At 38.9% G+C, this 14,665-nt stretch overlaps 1 protein-coding gene across 4 annotated transcripts in view; it reads left to right on the forward strand.

The window, feature by feature from the left end:
* Nucleotides 1-2,770: 2,770 nt before the first annotated feature.
* Nucleotides 2,771-14,665, forward strand: part of FAP (fibroblast activation protein alpha) — a 38,369-nt gene continuing 26,474 nt past the window's right edge. For 3 of the 4 annotated variants that reach the window (XM_032114645.1, XM_032114648.1, XM_032114647.1), the window contains exons 1-9: nt 2,771-2,990; nt 3,264-3,348; nt 9,336-9,431; nt 11,312-11,406; nt 11,514-11,588; nt 11,779-11,831; nt 12,915-12,987; nt 13,578-13,698; nt 14,210-14,364. In XM_032114645.1, coding sequence (XP_031970536.1) covers nt 2,985-2,990; nt 3,264-3,348; nt 9,336-9,431; nt 11,312-11,406; nt 11,514-11,588; nt 11,779-11,831; nt 12,915-12,987; nt 13,578-13,698; nt 14,210-14,364 — 759 coding nt within the window. In that variant the 5' untranslated portion in view covers nt 2,771-2,984. The remainder of the gene's footprint in view (nt 2,991-3,263; nt 3,349-9,335; nt 9,432-11,311; nt 11,407-11,513; nt 11,589-11,778; nt 11,832-12,914; nt 12,988-13,577; nt 13,699-14,209; nt 14,365-14,665) is intronic. The other variant, XM_032114646.1, reaches the window with a different exon arrangement.

A 14,665-nucleotide genomic window follows, 5' to 3' on the forward strand; every position in this document is an offset into this window, starting at 1 on the left:
GAACCATTTGGTGTGACAGAAAACCATCTCATCTAGTACATTTTCAATTTTCAGAGAGGACAGAGGAGTTGATAAACCCATCAACTACTGAATTTCAGTAAGATCTGGGTGCTTGGTCCTTGTTAACCTCTGAAAAATCAGTCCCAGTGCCTGACTTTCCCACAGAGGCACCACCATTGCAGGCTTCTTTCCTCAGAAGAAAATGAGCTCTGTCCCAGCAGGGAGAAAGGTGAGATGAGTCATCAGACTCTGCATGCAAAATCGACACACTTAAGCCCAACCCGAAACTTTCAGTCACTAGCCCTAAATTTAATGTGGCCTTCTTTGGCAGGTGGTATTTCCCATGTGTGTCAGATGTGTGTAATCTGTGTGTGTGTCTATGAGTATGTGTACGTGTGTGTGTGTGTACGTGTGTGTATATATGTCTATGTCTGTTGTGTCTATGTATATGTGTCTGTCCATTTATGTGTGTGTCTGTATTGTGTCTATGTCCAGGGATCTATGTGTATGTCCATGTGTATGTGTTGTGTGCCTGTGTCCATGTGGGGATGTGTGTGTGTGTCCCTCTGTGTGTGTGTATATGTGCAGCTCTGTGTGTCTGTGTCCCCCTGTGTGTATGTCTCTGTCCCTGTGTGTCCATGTCCCTGTGTGTGTCTGTGTTTGTGTCTGTGTCCCCCTGTGTGTGTCTCTGTCCCTGTGTGTCAATGTCCCTGTGTCCATGTCCATGTCCCTGTGTGTCTGTGTTTGTGTCTGTGTCCCCCTGTGTGTGTGCGCCTCTGTTCCTGTGTGTCAATGTCCCTGTGTGTGTCTGTGTGTGCCTGTGTGTGTCTGTGTCCCTGTGTGTGTGCCTCTGTTCCTGTGTGTCAATGTCCCTGTGTGTGTCTGTGTGTCTGTGTCCCTGTGTGTGTGCCTCTGTTCCTGTGTGTCAATGTCCCTGTGTGTGTCTGTGTGTCTGTGTCCCTGTGTGTGTGCCTCTGTCCCTGTGTGTCAATGTCCCTGTGTCCATGTCCCTGTGTGTGTCTGTGTGTGTCTGTGTCCCTGTGTGTGTGCCTCTGTCCCTGTGTGTCAATGTCCCTGTGTCCATGTTCCTGTGTGTCTGTGTGTGTGTGTGTCCCTGTGTGTGTGCCTCTGTTCCTGTGTGTCAATGTCCCTGTGTCCATGTCCCTGTGTGTGTCTGTGTGTGTCTGTGTCCCTGTGTGTGTGCCTCTGTCCCTGTGTGTCAATATCCCTGTGTCCATGTCCCTGTGTGTGTCTGTGTGTGTCTGTGTCCCTGTGTGTGTGCCTCTGTCCCTGTGTGTCAATGTCCCTGTGTCCATGTTCCTGTGTGTCTGTGTGTGTGTGTGTCCCTGTGTGTGTGCCTCTGTTCCTGTGTGTCAATGTCCCTGTGTGTGTCTGTGTGTGTGTCTGTCCCCCTGTGTGTGTGTGTCAATGTCTCTATGTCCATGTCCCTGTGTGTGTCTATGTCCCTGTGTGTGTCTCTTCCCCTGCGTGTCAATGTCCCTGTATGTGTCCGTGTGTGTGTCCCTGTCCGTGTGTGTGTCCCTGTCCCTGTGCGTGTGTATTGTGTGTCTGTGTCCATGTATCTGTGTGTCCACGTGTACGTGTATGTATGGTGTGTGCCTATGTCCGTGTGTGTGTGTGTCCCTGTCCAGGTGAGTGCCTATGTCCGTGTGTGTCTCTGTCCCTGTCCGTGTCCCTGTCTGTGTGTGTCCCTGTCCAGGTGAGTGCCTATGTCCGTGTGTGTCTCTGTGCCTGTCCGTGTCCCTGTCTGTGTGTGTCCCTGTCCAGGTGAGTGCCTATGTCCGTGTGTGTCTCTGTCCCTGTCCGTGTCCCTGTCTGTGTGTGTCCCTGTCCAGGTGAGTGCCTATGTCCGTGTGTGTCTCTGTCCCTGTCCGTGTCCCTGTCTGTGTGTGTCCCTGTCCAGGTGAGTGCCTATGTCCGTGTGTGTCTCTGTCCCTGTCCGTGTCCCTGTCTGTGTGTGTCCCTGCCCCCGTCCCCGTCCCCGTGTGTGCGTGCGGCTGTGCCGCCAGGGGGCGCCGTGCGGCCCCGCAGCCGTCCCGCGCGCCGGGCCCCTCCCGCGGGCAGCGGGGGCGGCTCCCTCAGGGCCCTGCCCGGGCCGGGCCCGGGTCACCGCCAGCCGCGGGCTCTGGGGAGCGTCGGGGACGGGGCACGGCGGACTTTTACTTCTCTTTTCGAGCCTGTCTCCGCTCTCCTGAGGGATGGATTATGTAACTTGACACTGCGGTCTCCGGAGTTTTCTCAGTTTTCAGCTGACCTCATTTCAGTGGGCTAAATAAAATAGGTGTAATTGGTGGTTTAAGAACTATTTCAGAATTTCCGCTGGGCCTGTATGTATTTACTTCTCTAAGCTCTCCTACGTAGCCTATAGATGTGCATAGTTTTCAGGGGAAAACAGTAATTCTCCTCACATGTGGAAGCCATTAAACAGTGTCTGTTTCTGCTGCTTGTTTTGCATTCTTGTGCCATCATTTATTATTTCTAAAAGTAAACATGTGTGAATTCTACATAAACAATAAAGCTATGGGATTTTCTTCTAATTTCTCTGTAGAGAGTAGAAATACAGTCATGACTATGTCCTGAGAATGTGGAGATTGCCAAAAAACACAGTAGATACTTTTCAGAGAAAAACAGTGCATGTCAAGTATCTGATGAGTCATAAAACCTCAAGTTAGTGTAAGCAGATGTTGGTTACAGCTCACATTGATGGGAAGTACATAATCACCACCCCGATAGCCACCCACTGTCCATTTCTGGTCCAAGAACTTCCCCAAAAGTGTGGTTTCAATTTTATGGAAAGCCTTTGAAATTTGGCACAGTTTTCAAAAGTATGTAGGAAAAAAAGTCTGCCAGAGGTTTGGCCTCCGACTGTGAAAACAGACACTGCCTTTTCAAACTCCTCTCCTAGATCTACTGACCAACACCCAGAAGAGAGAATTTCCCTTCTTTTAGAATACGACGGGAAAATGAAGGTCTGTATGCTCCCGAATTCAACATTTGGTAGCATTTCCATCCTTTGTTTTAAACTGTCAGCTGTTGCACAAGGCCAGGCTCTGACGTAAAAATATTTGCTTTAAAGAAGAAGGAAAGGGAAGTCTTTTTGTATGTACGGCAGGGCCGTTTTTGCTTGTTGCTTGAACGGATTACAGCAGTTAGAGAGTAGGAGGATTTAATTATTTGCCAGCCATGGAAGCAAACTTCAGGCAATATTAAAAATGTAATTATTGTTTGTTTCTGTTCTGCAGACCCGGCTAAAAATCATATTTGGCGTGGTTATATGCCTTTTGCTTTCCTTATTACTTATGTGTATTATACTGCTTCCATCAAGAGGTAAGGTATTTCTAATATAATGTAGTGTAAAATGCAGTATCTTTGGCTATTGTGGCTTCTAAAGTTCACAAGTTTGTCAAATCATCTTTAGGATTGTCCTGTCAGAATTGTTATGGCTTTATCACTTTACAGAAATGTACTGACAGCTGAAATATCCTGAAGGTAGAATTGAAATGCCAGCAGATGTTGAAACAAGGAACTCCTTGAAGTGAAAAGCACCTGAATTAACTTTATTGTGCATGATATATAATGTTCTTAGTCACGGCTGCAAAAATAACTCTCAGATCTTCTCATGTTATTTTTCTGTGTTAGGAGTTAGGAGACTTTGTCCCAAACTGTTAGTAATTTTCTTTATCTTGGTGAATTTGCATTTGGTTTTAAATGGTTGTATGATAATTACAGAAGTTCTATACCCAATTACAAGTTACACTTTTTTTTTTTTTTCTTTTTTGTAGAAGGGGTATGATGAACTATTTGTGAATATATTCAAGATTGCATTTGAAAATGAAAGTCAGCATTGTATAAAACAGGGATGGATAGTTTGCTCTAGTATTATTATGCCAGTTGTAGGTAAATCAACCCAGTTGTGGTCTGCTGAGTCCTCTGATGAAGCTTGAAATGAGTTTTGAAATTTTGAACGAGTGGCACTGACTTGATGGTAATTGTTTTCTATGAGAAGTGTAGTAAGGGCAATAGAAGTATTTACATGACCCTATCACTATAGCAGATTACCTGACTGCCTCTGAAATAATTAAAATATTAGTAAAAGGCTTGTATTCCAGTAACAGTATCTATTTAAAGGATGTTTTTCCTGTTATTATTCTTTCTTCATGTGTGGGCAGGGGGACTAAGATGGAGAAAACAGTTTTGTATTTACAACTAAACGTTATAAAATCAACCATCTGCTTAAGTCTTGTGAAAGTTAAGTCCTGCAGTTAATATGCAGGTTTTGTGAAAGGTGAAATCTCTTTCGTATCTGATACTTCTGTGAATAATGTTTATCATGGGTTGTTGAGGGAAGGGTTGAAGGTTTCTGAAGCAGTTAGGGATGATTCTGTTATGCAGCATTTGCATATGAGGATAGATTATATCAATTATATGCATATATATTATGCAGTGCTGGAAAAAGATACCACCTCAGAGTGACAGGTTTGACTTTTACTGTCAATAGTGGGGTGCCAGATTTTTTGTCTAGCTAAGCATGGTCAGATATGAGCTTTCACTACAAGGTAAATGCATGGTATCAAGTCAGACTTACTCCCATCAAATCTGCATTTTATGACAGGGAAGGCAGAATATTTTTATGAGATTTAAATAAAAAAGTAGTACTGAGGAAACAAAGAGGTTGGAGTCCAAGGATCAGTTTGGCAGCCTGAAGAAATTGTAAAGATGATGGGAGGTACTGCAGGAAAGAGTGAATGTGTTTTTTCCCCTCTCAGGTTCTCACATACATCTCACTGGCCTCTTCAGTACCTGAGCAATTATGGAGAACTCTTGTAATCTCTCTAGATTCTTGGAATAGTGACTCGATAACCAGTCATCCCAAACATCATATTTAGATCCAGTTGGATGATAAAGAAATTGTCTTATTTCACAGGGTGCTTTTGGAGGAGCATTTTAGACGATTGTGGAACACACCGTTGTGTCTAACACACAGTTATGTTGGATGTGTCAGATTATGGCTTCTTACTCTCAGGTGGGACTGCAAGTGCTGCAGTTACCTGTTTGAATGTCTTAACCTTTTTGAATTCTTAGTGGACTACTGGTCAGCTGTAAATAGAAGAAATAAATTAATTTTGTGGTCACAAATTTTGCAAGGTGAAGACAGACAGGAAATGGCTACACAGATGGAGTGTTGTTTGTACATTCCACCTTTACCACTGTTTAGCTGAAAGGGCATGGCAATCTAGAAAGACAATTAATTGCATATGAGAAATGTATAGACACAGACCAAATAAATTTCTGCTTAAGAAATCAGCAAAGAAAAATGTAATTTGTAATTCTGAAAGAACTGGAAGAAGCATGTAGTTCTGCTTTTGTCTGCTAAGTTTCTAGTCATTTCATGTTCTTCAGACTTCTCAAAATGTGATAGGTGGTTTTGATTTACACATGCAAATGTGTAAAAATGTCAAAATTTCCAAAAAGTTGCACTGGAAAATAATTTTTTGGAGAGGATATTAAGAGGGAAATGCTTGCAGTTATTAGACAATTTCTGTGGGGCTCAGAAGAAGAGGGTGGGCAATCTCTGTGTAGCAAACAGCATCCATACCTAAGAAATTACTGACTGTGTTTTGACGCATCTTTGAGTTAGGAATGTGTGGTAGCATTTAGCTGACGGTGCTAAACCAGCTATGGCACTGCAACTCCAAACAGTTCATAAAGGTGCTTTTCACTTGTACACTGGTGTACCCAGTCCTGTTCTTCTGCAGCATAAACATGAAAGAAAATACCTGTCTGCAGTTGAAAAGCAGTAGCGGAACCGCAGACAGAGTTACAATTAACCGTATGTATTGCTTAGGCACCAAGTTAATCTCTTCTGCTACTTTTAATGAATGTCCAAAGTCATGTCTGGTGAAGTTTCTGTTCCCTCTGTACACTTGGCCCAGTCCCTGTTTTTCTGATGTCACAGATGAGGTCAGAGGGCTTACTGCTCAGCCAGGAAGTGGTGAGCAGGCAGTTTCTTAGGAGGAGATAGTGTTCTCTCAACACCTCAGCCAAATCCAAAAGTGGAAAAGCAGGTTCAGTTGATGTGAGTTGATGCTGAGTGTGACTGAAGTTCTGGAGCAGGGTCAGGAGTGTTGGAATTAATTTCTGATGCTGAACTGAGTTTTGGGTTTCCTCATGTTGCAGGAGCTTGTGCTTCAGCTATTTACTATCAGCCCACAGAGATGAGAATGGACATTCTAGTTCAGAAGCAGACAATAATACCATGCTAACCAGTTTTCCTTTGGCATGTCCTCTACTTGATGTTCAGCAGTGGATGCTAAATAAAATACATTTAAAAATACATATATGTTAAATACATATAAAATACATATATATATATATACATAACTACATATATTAAAAATACCATATACAGAAACAACAATACTTTGTGGTTGTTATGTATGCTTACTTTAATTTGGCAGGATTAGACACAATTTATAAGGATGCACATTAGAACATGTTGTGAAGTAAGCCAGGAGAGCTTTGAAATATAAAGGGTTGTGTTGGTTTACCCACATCCAGTGTTTGAAATTGAATAATCCTGGTAATACGAACAGAATTTCACAGGGATGGAGTGATGTGCATAAAGTTAATCTGAGTTTAATATAAAGTTTTGCTTTTTGTGTTTTATTAAGCTCTCTCATGACAGTGAACTGAAAGGTAAAGGAGAAGGTATCTGCATAAAGCCAGTGACAATTATTAGATGTTTACAGACTTTTATCACCACAATTATACATGTAAGTCCAATACACTCAAATGCATGAGTGAATAATTATGATCATTGAATATATAAAACAAGTTACACTGTGAAGCAAAATAACCAATTCAGTGCACAGAGAAATGCAGAACTGCACCCTGTAAATGTGTGGAAATGGACCACAAAGGATTAAAACTGAGACAGCGGGGTGGTGAAGCGAAGTGGGCAAAGCTGAAATTTGGTAAGCTTTCATTTCTGTGGTTGGCTCTGCTACTTGCTTCCTTTTCATCCCTGGGCATCTTTTTTCATCTTTATTGTTTCATGGAGAAACAAACCACAATGAAAGAATTTGCCAACAGCCATCCAAATTAATTTCTAGAGAGTGCTGCTGATACGTAAAGTACTTTTCATGTTTGTGTCTGGTTTGTGAGCAGAGATTTCAGATACTGTTATTGAACAAGTCTTTAGTTCCAGAAGAAAGAATCAGAAACAATTGTGGGAAATTATTGGAGATGCTTCTGCTATCTTCTGTTACATAAAAACAAGCCTTCAAAATTAAAAGTACTCAAGTGAGAAATAGTTGTGTTCAAATTTTTTTCAGCGCAGTGGTAGAAGTTCAGATCTAAGCAGGCACATTTTGAAAATCATTAGTAGTCATAATAAATCCTCACAGAATATTAAGTATGCAAGGGTGAGATGGCTAACAGAGGGAAGGTTTAAATTAGAGCTGTGAAAATTAGACCAGTGATGAGAAGTTTGTGTTATTGCTTGTCTTGAGAGAAGGAACCAGGTAACTTTAACAGATTAAAGTATCAAAAAGGACTGCAAATTTTAAGCTTCTATACAAACTACCTTGGAAATAGATCTTGCCAGGCGATTTCTTTTGTTAATAGGCTTATTCACTTAGAGAATTTTAACGGAGAGATAGTGGTAATTAATCATCACTCAACATAACTAGAATTGGATTCCTTGGAATTATCTCCTCTGCATATTTTTTTTAAGGCGGTCATCTTCTATGTTTATCATTAGTGTATCAAAGATCTCTAATATGCAGTCATAGTATTAGCAAGAGGAATTAACTTCTTATTGACCTTCTTGGGATATTTTCTGGACTACTGCTAGCTCAGAGTTTATACGGACAGGTTTTTGCCTCTGGATTGGCATTCAGTTTTATTCCTTGTGACAGCTTTCTTCTGCATTAGTGCAGACAATGCTTGTGTCAACAGTCAACCTGACATGTGTATTCTACAGTAAGTAATAGTCACTTAGCAGAAGAAAATAAGTATTATCATTACAAAGTACTATAGAAGGCAATATGAAGAAACATTTCCCAGGCAGTCAGTGTGATCTTAACAGAGAGGGCGACTGTAATGAGCAAGTGATGGAGCATGATATGAAACCTGAGAGCAATGAGTCATCTTGATTATCTGACAGTCATCTGAGAGCTCTGAAGGAACAAACAGGGGAAGTGGCAGAGATCTACTAAGCTGCAGTGTGACATCTCTGCTACCTCTGAAAACCCTATCAGAAGTCCCTTTGATTTTAAAGGAGAAAGCATAGCATCCAGGATGCCTAAACCTGAAAGCTGCCATTATTATTGCTGTTGAACTTTAAAAATTTGCCTTTATCAGAAAAGTTCGTGCATCTTTTGAGGATTAAATATTTTGATTGCTCTCACTCTTGTGAACTGCATAGGTTCTACACAGGAACTGCACAGCATAGTCCTCTTCTCATCCAGCTGATTGTACTTCCGTTTTCTTTTAAAATCTGCCCTAGCTTAAGTTGTTTAGCTTTGGGAAAAAATATAGCCAGACAAGAGCCACAAAACTAGCCTCCACTTCTTGCATTATTTTAATACCTTTTTCTGACCTGCTTAGAAATCAAATATTTGAGTACCTGTCTTCTTTCCAGAGTCATTGTCAACTTTTTTTTGCAGCATTAAATAAAATGTTCAAGTTTGAGTTCACTCATTCATTACTTTTCAGCATTATTTTTACCTGCATTCCTTCATAGATGTTTTTCATGTGACTACTAAGAAATATATGTGGATGGAGATTATTTTGCAAGCTTTACATCCATCTTCTAACAATAGTTAAGGAGGCATGTACAAAATTTGGAAGTAAGGGTTCGTAAGCACATCCTGTTGTTTGACCATTTGCTGAACATGTGAAGGTCTTGATTAAAACCGTTGTCTTTACAAGTTCATGAAACCCATGCTTTAAAAAAAAAAACAAAAAACCAAAAAAACACCAAATAACCTTTAATTTGTCATTTGTGTGAAAAAGGCTTATTTAGACTTGCAGGGTCTTCAGGTAAATGTGTCTGAGTGAATAAGTGGTTGAAATAAATTAGTTTGTCTAGTTAATTTTGTATTTCCAAAGATGAGTCTTTCAGAGGCTAAAGGACCTCATCAGAACAGTAACAAAAAACTTGCCTTTCTGCTGCACCTACTCTTTGCATATCTCCAGGACTATGGTATCCTCACAGTTCCATGGCACTAAATATAGAAAAAAGAAAATGCTAGATTAGTAATTTTTTTTCCCCACTTTTCATTAGCAGAAACTTTTTTTCTTATTCTTAGTTGTCAACACAGATGATGGTCCCAGAGCTCTTACATTGGAGGATTATTTGAATGGAAACTTCCAATACAAAACATTTTTTCCATATTGGGTGTCAGGTAAGTAAAACCTTTTCTCAAACACAGATAAGCCTTTCTAATATGTCTTTCCAGACTGATTTACACAGACTGAGAAAAGTATTTTCCTTCCAGCTTTACTTTGAATGAATGCTAACTATGAAATTAAACAATGTGTTAGTCAAAACTTATGGTTGAAATTTACTATTCTGTCAGTCATTCTAGAAAATCCAGGTATTTCATGTTTCAACAGACATGTCTAAGTCAAGTATAAAGTGTAATTTTACAGAGGCCTTCAGTGTTTTATTTCTTTTACTGTCATATTCACTGCAGCAAGTGAAAGAAATTTGTCAATGTGTCAGTCATTCCTTAAGCAAGCTCCTTTTCATGCTTTTCACAGCACTTTTTCACTTACCACTTGTAAAGATTGAGGTAGTCTGTTTTGCAGGCCCTGTTCTTTGTTTTCAGTAATTCCATGGCTCTGCAATGGTGCCAGCTGTTCTTATCTCATTTAAGGAAATGCTGACACTGCTGAAATTCCTGAGTTACAGAATATTGCAGAGAAAATAAAGTTGAATTTCTAAGTTCCTTAAGGTAGAGACATGAAATTAATTGCTGCTGATATAAATGTATCTGTATGTGGCTGAAGTGCTGCTCTTGTTATCACTGAATTGCACAGCCCAGGAAGGCTGGAGCTGGCCTGGATTATATTCTAGCACACGTACTACCACTCCCATCTCTGTGCTGCCTCAAGCACTGTTTTCTGCCAGTAGCAAGAAGCACAGTGCCCATTCACATGGAGTCTCACCAAGCTAGTTTTAGCCCAAAATTTTAGAACTGAAATAAAGCCTTATACAGCATTGGTTGCAGCAGTTCAAATTTTACAATTAATAGTTTGAAGTATGTTGCTATCACTCGTATGATTTAAAAATTAGGTCACTGTTAGAATTCTGTCTGAATGTCTGAAGGAGGTAGGCAGCATATCACCTAAACCTAATATTATTCTTCCCTCTTTATAGCTTTCTCACTTAGACTTATATTTCCTTTTAACAGTCACAAAACTCACACAAAAGTCATGCCAAAGATTCCATAGATAGTCATGCCTACAGCATTCCATATGTCTACTTCTTTTCTGAAACAAGGAGTTAAAATTGTATATCTCATCCTAAGGGTGATTTTAAACACAAATACTGTTACACAAATCACACAAGAGTGCTCAAAAGATCCAAGGGTGATCTAATTTCCTAAAAAATTAACATCTTCACAATGTTTCAGGCTGCTTTTTAACTTTTAGTCTTGTTTTCTAGCTACACCAAATATGTAATTCCTTCTCTCTGTTTATAGCAGTGAAAATAATAATCTTAAACTAAAATTCTGATCTTCATTCTCCACTGAACTATAGCTCAGCTCTTGAGCACAGGTAGGGTTAAATTCCATTTTCAATGAAGGCCACTCACCCTCACTTCATATGACTTGTGCAAGCAAGGGCAGAGTCGTGCCGTGTCAGTTGCATGCTAATGCTGTTATCTGCAGAATATACAAATGAGAATGTTATGATAAAATGATAAGCAAAGACCTTTTTCTTTGAAACATTTACATTTTGACACTGACTTTCTAATAGGTCTGTCACTGGCATTCTTGATCAGACATTGATGAGAATAAAATCTGGCATTGACTTGTAAAGTTAAATAGTTGATCCTCTGTGCTGTGTATAATCTGGAGAATGTACTCAAGAACACTGAAGACAGTTTCTTGATAACTCTGTACCTCAGAATCATTAGAAAAGAAACATTTTTTATGTAGATGCCAAAAGATATTTGCTTAAGACCTATTCTTTGAAAGAGGTGTGAATTCGTTGATGAACAGATTTGTTCTCTATTATCTTCTGTGAAGGTAACAGACATTTTATCTTGTTTATAAAGATAATGAATATCTTCATCAGTCTGCAGAAGATGATATTATTCTTTACAATGTTGAAATTAATTATGCAACCACCATCATGACAAACAGCACAATGGTATGTACCTTTTTCATTAATAAAAAGGCTGAAAAGTGCAGTTGTATTTCAAGTCCCAGTTTAAAAGTGAGTGAGACTAGAATCTAATCTACTTCTTAATTTTTCAGAAACAAGTTAATGCTTCAAATTATGTGATGTCATCAGACCAATATTTCATAGCTCTGGAAAGCAATTATTCAAAGGTAATTATTTTAATATACCTCTTAATTAAATGTTTAATTTTGTTTAGTATTTTGTTGATTGTGTTTACCATAGATAAATGTTTCTTGGTACTCTCTTGAGAAAGGGGTAGGCTGTAAAGAGGCAGCTGATTATTTATAATCAGATTATAATTTTCAAGGCTAATAATATTTTCTTGCTTAATTTATGCAGCTGTGGAGATACTCTTATACGGCATCATACCACATTTATGATCTCATAAATGGGTAAGGCCTGATATTCTTAGTGACAGCTGTGGTGAATACACTGTAGTGATGTACTTCCAAGCATTCCCTCCAAAACTGTAGTAATGTGACTACCAACTTGCTTTGCTTCTGCTTAAATCTGTCAGGTTACTTGTTTGCTTGAGAAAAAAAAAGTGTTCTCTAAGAAAATCATACATTCCTTTCATCTGGATTGATTTCTATTTCATGCCCAACAACCTTGATGGCTCAAGAGTCTCTTTTTTTTCCCTTTTTGCATGATTTTTGTCCACCCTATCTTGGCTGCTTGAGTCTGCTTCAGTCTCACATCTGATGTCTCCATGCCCTTCTGCTAATTAATTCTTTTCATCATTGATCTAACCTTTAGTTTTCCAAAAAGTCTCTCATGTCCTTTAGGGCTCCCGTGATTTTGTAACAGTCCATCCTGCATTCCTCAAAGGTTTACAGCTTCTCCTATGGCATTTGGTCTCTTTCCCAAGATTGCCCAAACCACTTCCCTTACCACCCAAATCCAAAGGAGGCCACCTGCCTCTGCAGTCACCTTTTTATGCTGTAAGGAGCAGCATGATCAAATGCTTCTTAGTTCTGAGCAACAGGGGCTACCCTGAGCTGTGCCATTCTTGGGAAACTGTTGGCTCAAGGTGACAGAAAAAAGCTGCTGCAAGCTAATGTGAGTAGAGAGGTTCTGCATGTGAGTTATGATCCTTAACAAGTGCTGGACATGCTGCTGTGGCTCTTGCCTCAGCATGCTGTGTGCTGAGTTCACATTTCCCAATAACCTGCTGAGACTGTAATGCAGACTGCAGATACAGCAAATGACTGTAGGTGCCTGTGCAGCATTTGGAAAGAGATAAGGCTGTCTCCTTAGGCTGTTGAATAGGTTTTCAAACGACTAAGTTTAAGCCTTTGCCAGCACTGGTGCACACCATCGTGTTAACTGCATGTCTCTGCCTGCTTTAATTTTGCATTGCTTGAGCAACAATAAGCAGTTAGAAAATGACTTTTTGACTTTTTTATTAATGTACTGTATAATGATCCATTTGCACTGTGCACAAAAAGCCATCTCAACTTCTTTCCTTTTTTCAGTGGTTTTGTAAGAGAAAATCAGCTTCCACATAAAATTCAGTATATATCCTGGTCACCCGTTGGACACAAATTGGTTAGTAAAGATAATTAAGTGCTAGAATTAATTTGCTTTGTGTGGCTAAAAGACATTTATCTGCCTTTGATTTTTATTTTATTAGGCCATATTTTTGACAGGCCTGTGTTTATTAATCTTGATTATAAGAAAGAAAGACAAAGAAAACAGTTTTAACTTGTTCAGATTTTACTGTCTGTGTCTCAGTAGAAGAATAATCCATGTTCTCAGGTACATTATGTGTTTCAGTTTGTTCACCAGCCTCTATCCAAAATTGGCCAACATAATTTTATATATGATTAAATGCAGTTTCAAGGCCTGAAAACCAATTGGTTTCCCTTTAACACTGTGTAACACATGAATTTAAAATGGGGATTTACAGATGCAATATTTAAAATCTGTTCTAAAATTTTTACTGAACACAGAATTTGGCCTGAAATGTATAACTTATTTACTGAGATACCAACACTTGCAGAATTTGCAAGGGCTGTTACTGTACCATTTATTTCCCATTTTGTCTTGCTAGTGTAATGTAGGAGTATTGACTGCAGAAGATCTTGCTCTAATCCTGTTATTGCCTGTACTCTTAAAAAAAACTTTCTTGTCTTTAGGTATATGTATATCAGAATAATATCTATTTGAAACAAAGTCCAAGAGAGGCACCAATTAAAATAACTAGTGATGGAAAACAGAATGAAATATTTAATGGGATTCCTGACTGGGTCTATGAAGGTAAGTAAATCTTGAAGAGCAGCAACTAACATGATAAATGCTTTGTTTAGATTACCTGGTTCCGGTTTTCGCAATCCATTCTAAAATCTGTGATGATACTCATTTTTTAAAGCCCTAAGGATTACTTCATTTCCACATCTTATTTGCTGTACAATATATGAATTTTGTCTTCATAGCATGTAACCGAAATCCTGAGTCTTTGTTACTGTAATTTTTCAGAACTCTACAAAGTTGTCTTCCTTCTGATGCAAAGGCAGAGGCTGGGAATTAACTTTAAAGGAAGTTTTAATTTCAGTGAAAATTTGGCACTTCAGTGCATCCAAAAAGAATTAAAAAAACAAACAAATGCACACAGGAAAATCCCAAGTGAGTTAAGTGGGATCTGTGTGCACATTTTGAGATGTTTGATGTTATTTACTTAGTATAACTGTCTTTATGTGTCTAGGTTGCTGAGTAGAATGCTAAAACAGATTGGAAAATAGATTACAGTTAAAAACTTTTTTTTCCTCAGAGGAAATGCTAGCAACAAAATATGCACTGTGGTGGTCTCCAAGTGGAAGATATTTAGCATATGTACAATTTAATGATTCTGACATACCAGTTATTGAATATTCATATTTTGGTGAGGATCAGTATCCTAGGAAAATAACTATCCCATACCCAAAGGTATGTTTTATCATTCTTTTGACTTCCTTTCTGCTGAGAAATGAGTTATGACAATGAGAAAATTAACTGTTCTTAATTTCTTGAGTATTACCATGGTTAAATCTATTGTGACTTAAATGAAAGAAAAAAAGCTTGGTCTAAGTTCTGAAAAGCTGTAGGTACATTTAAAATTTAAATATAATGTCAGCGAAATAGATGGAATTACTCGCATAAGTAAAAAGCACGTGCTAAAGTGCATGCTTGCGTTGTCAAGCCTTACTTTTTTCAATTCAGTTTACTTATTCTGATGTGTAAACTATGC

Source organism: Corvus moneduloides, chromosome 7 (assembly GCF_009650955.1).
Source record: "Corvus moneduloides isolate bCorMon1 chromosome 7, bCorMon1.pri, whole genome shotgun sequence".
Lineage (NCBI taxonomy): Eukaryota > Metazoa > Chordata > Aves > Passeriformes > Corvidae > Corvus > Corvus moneduloides.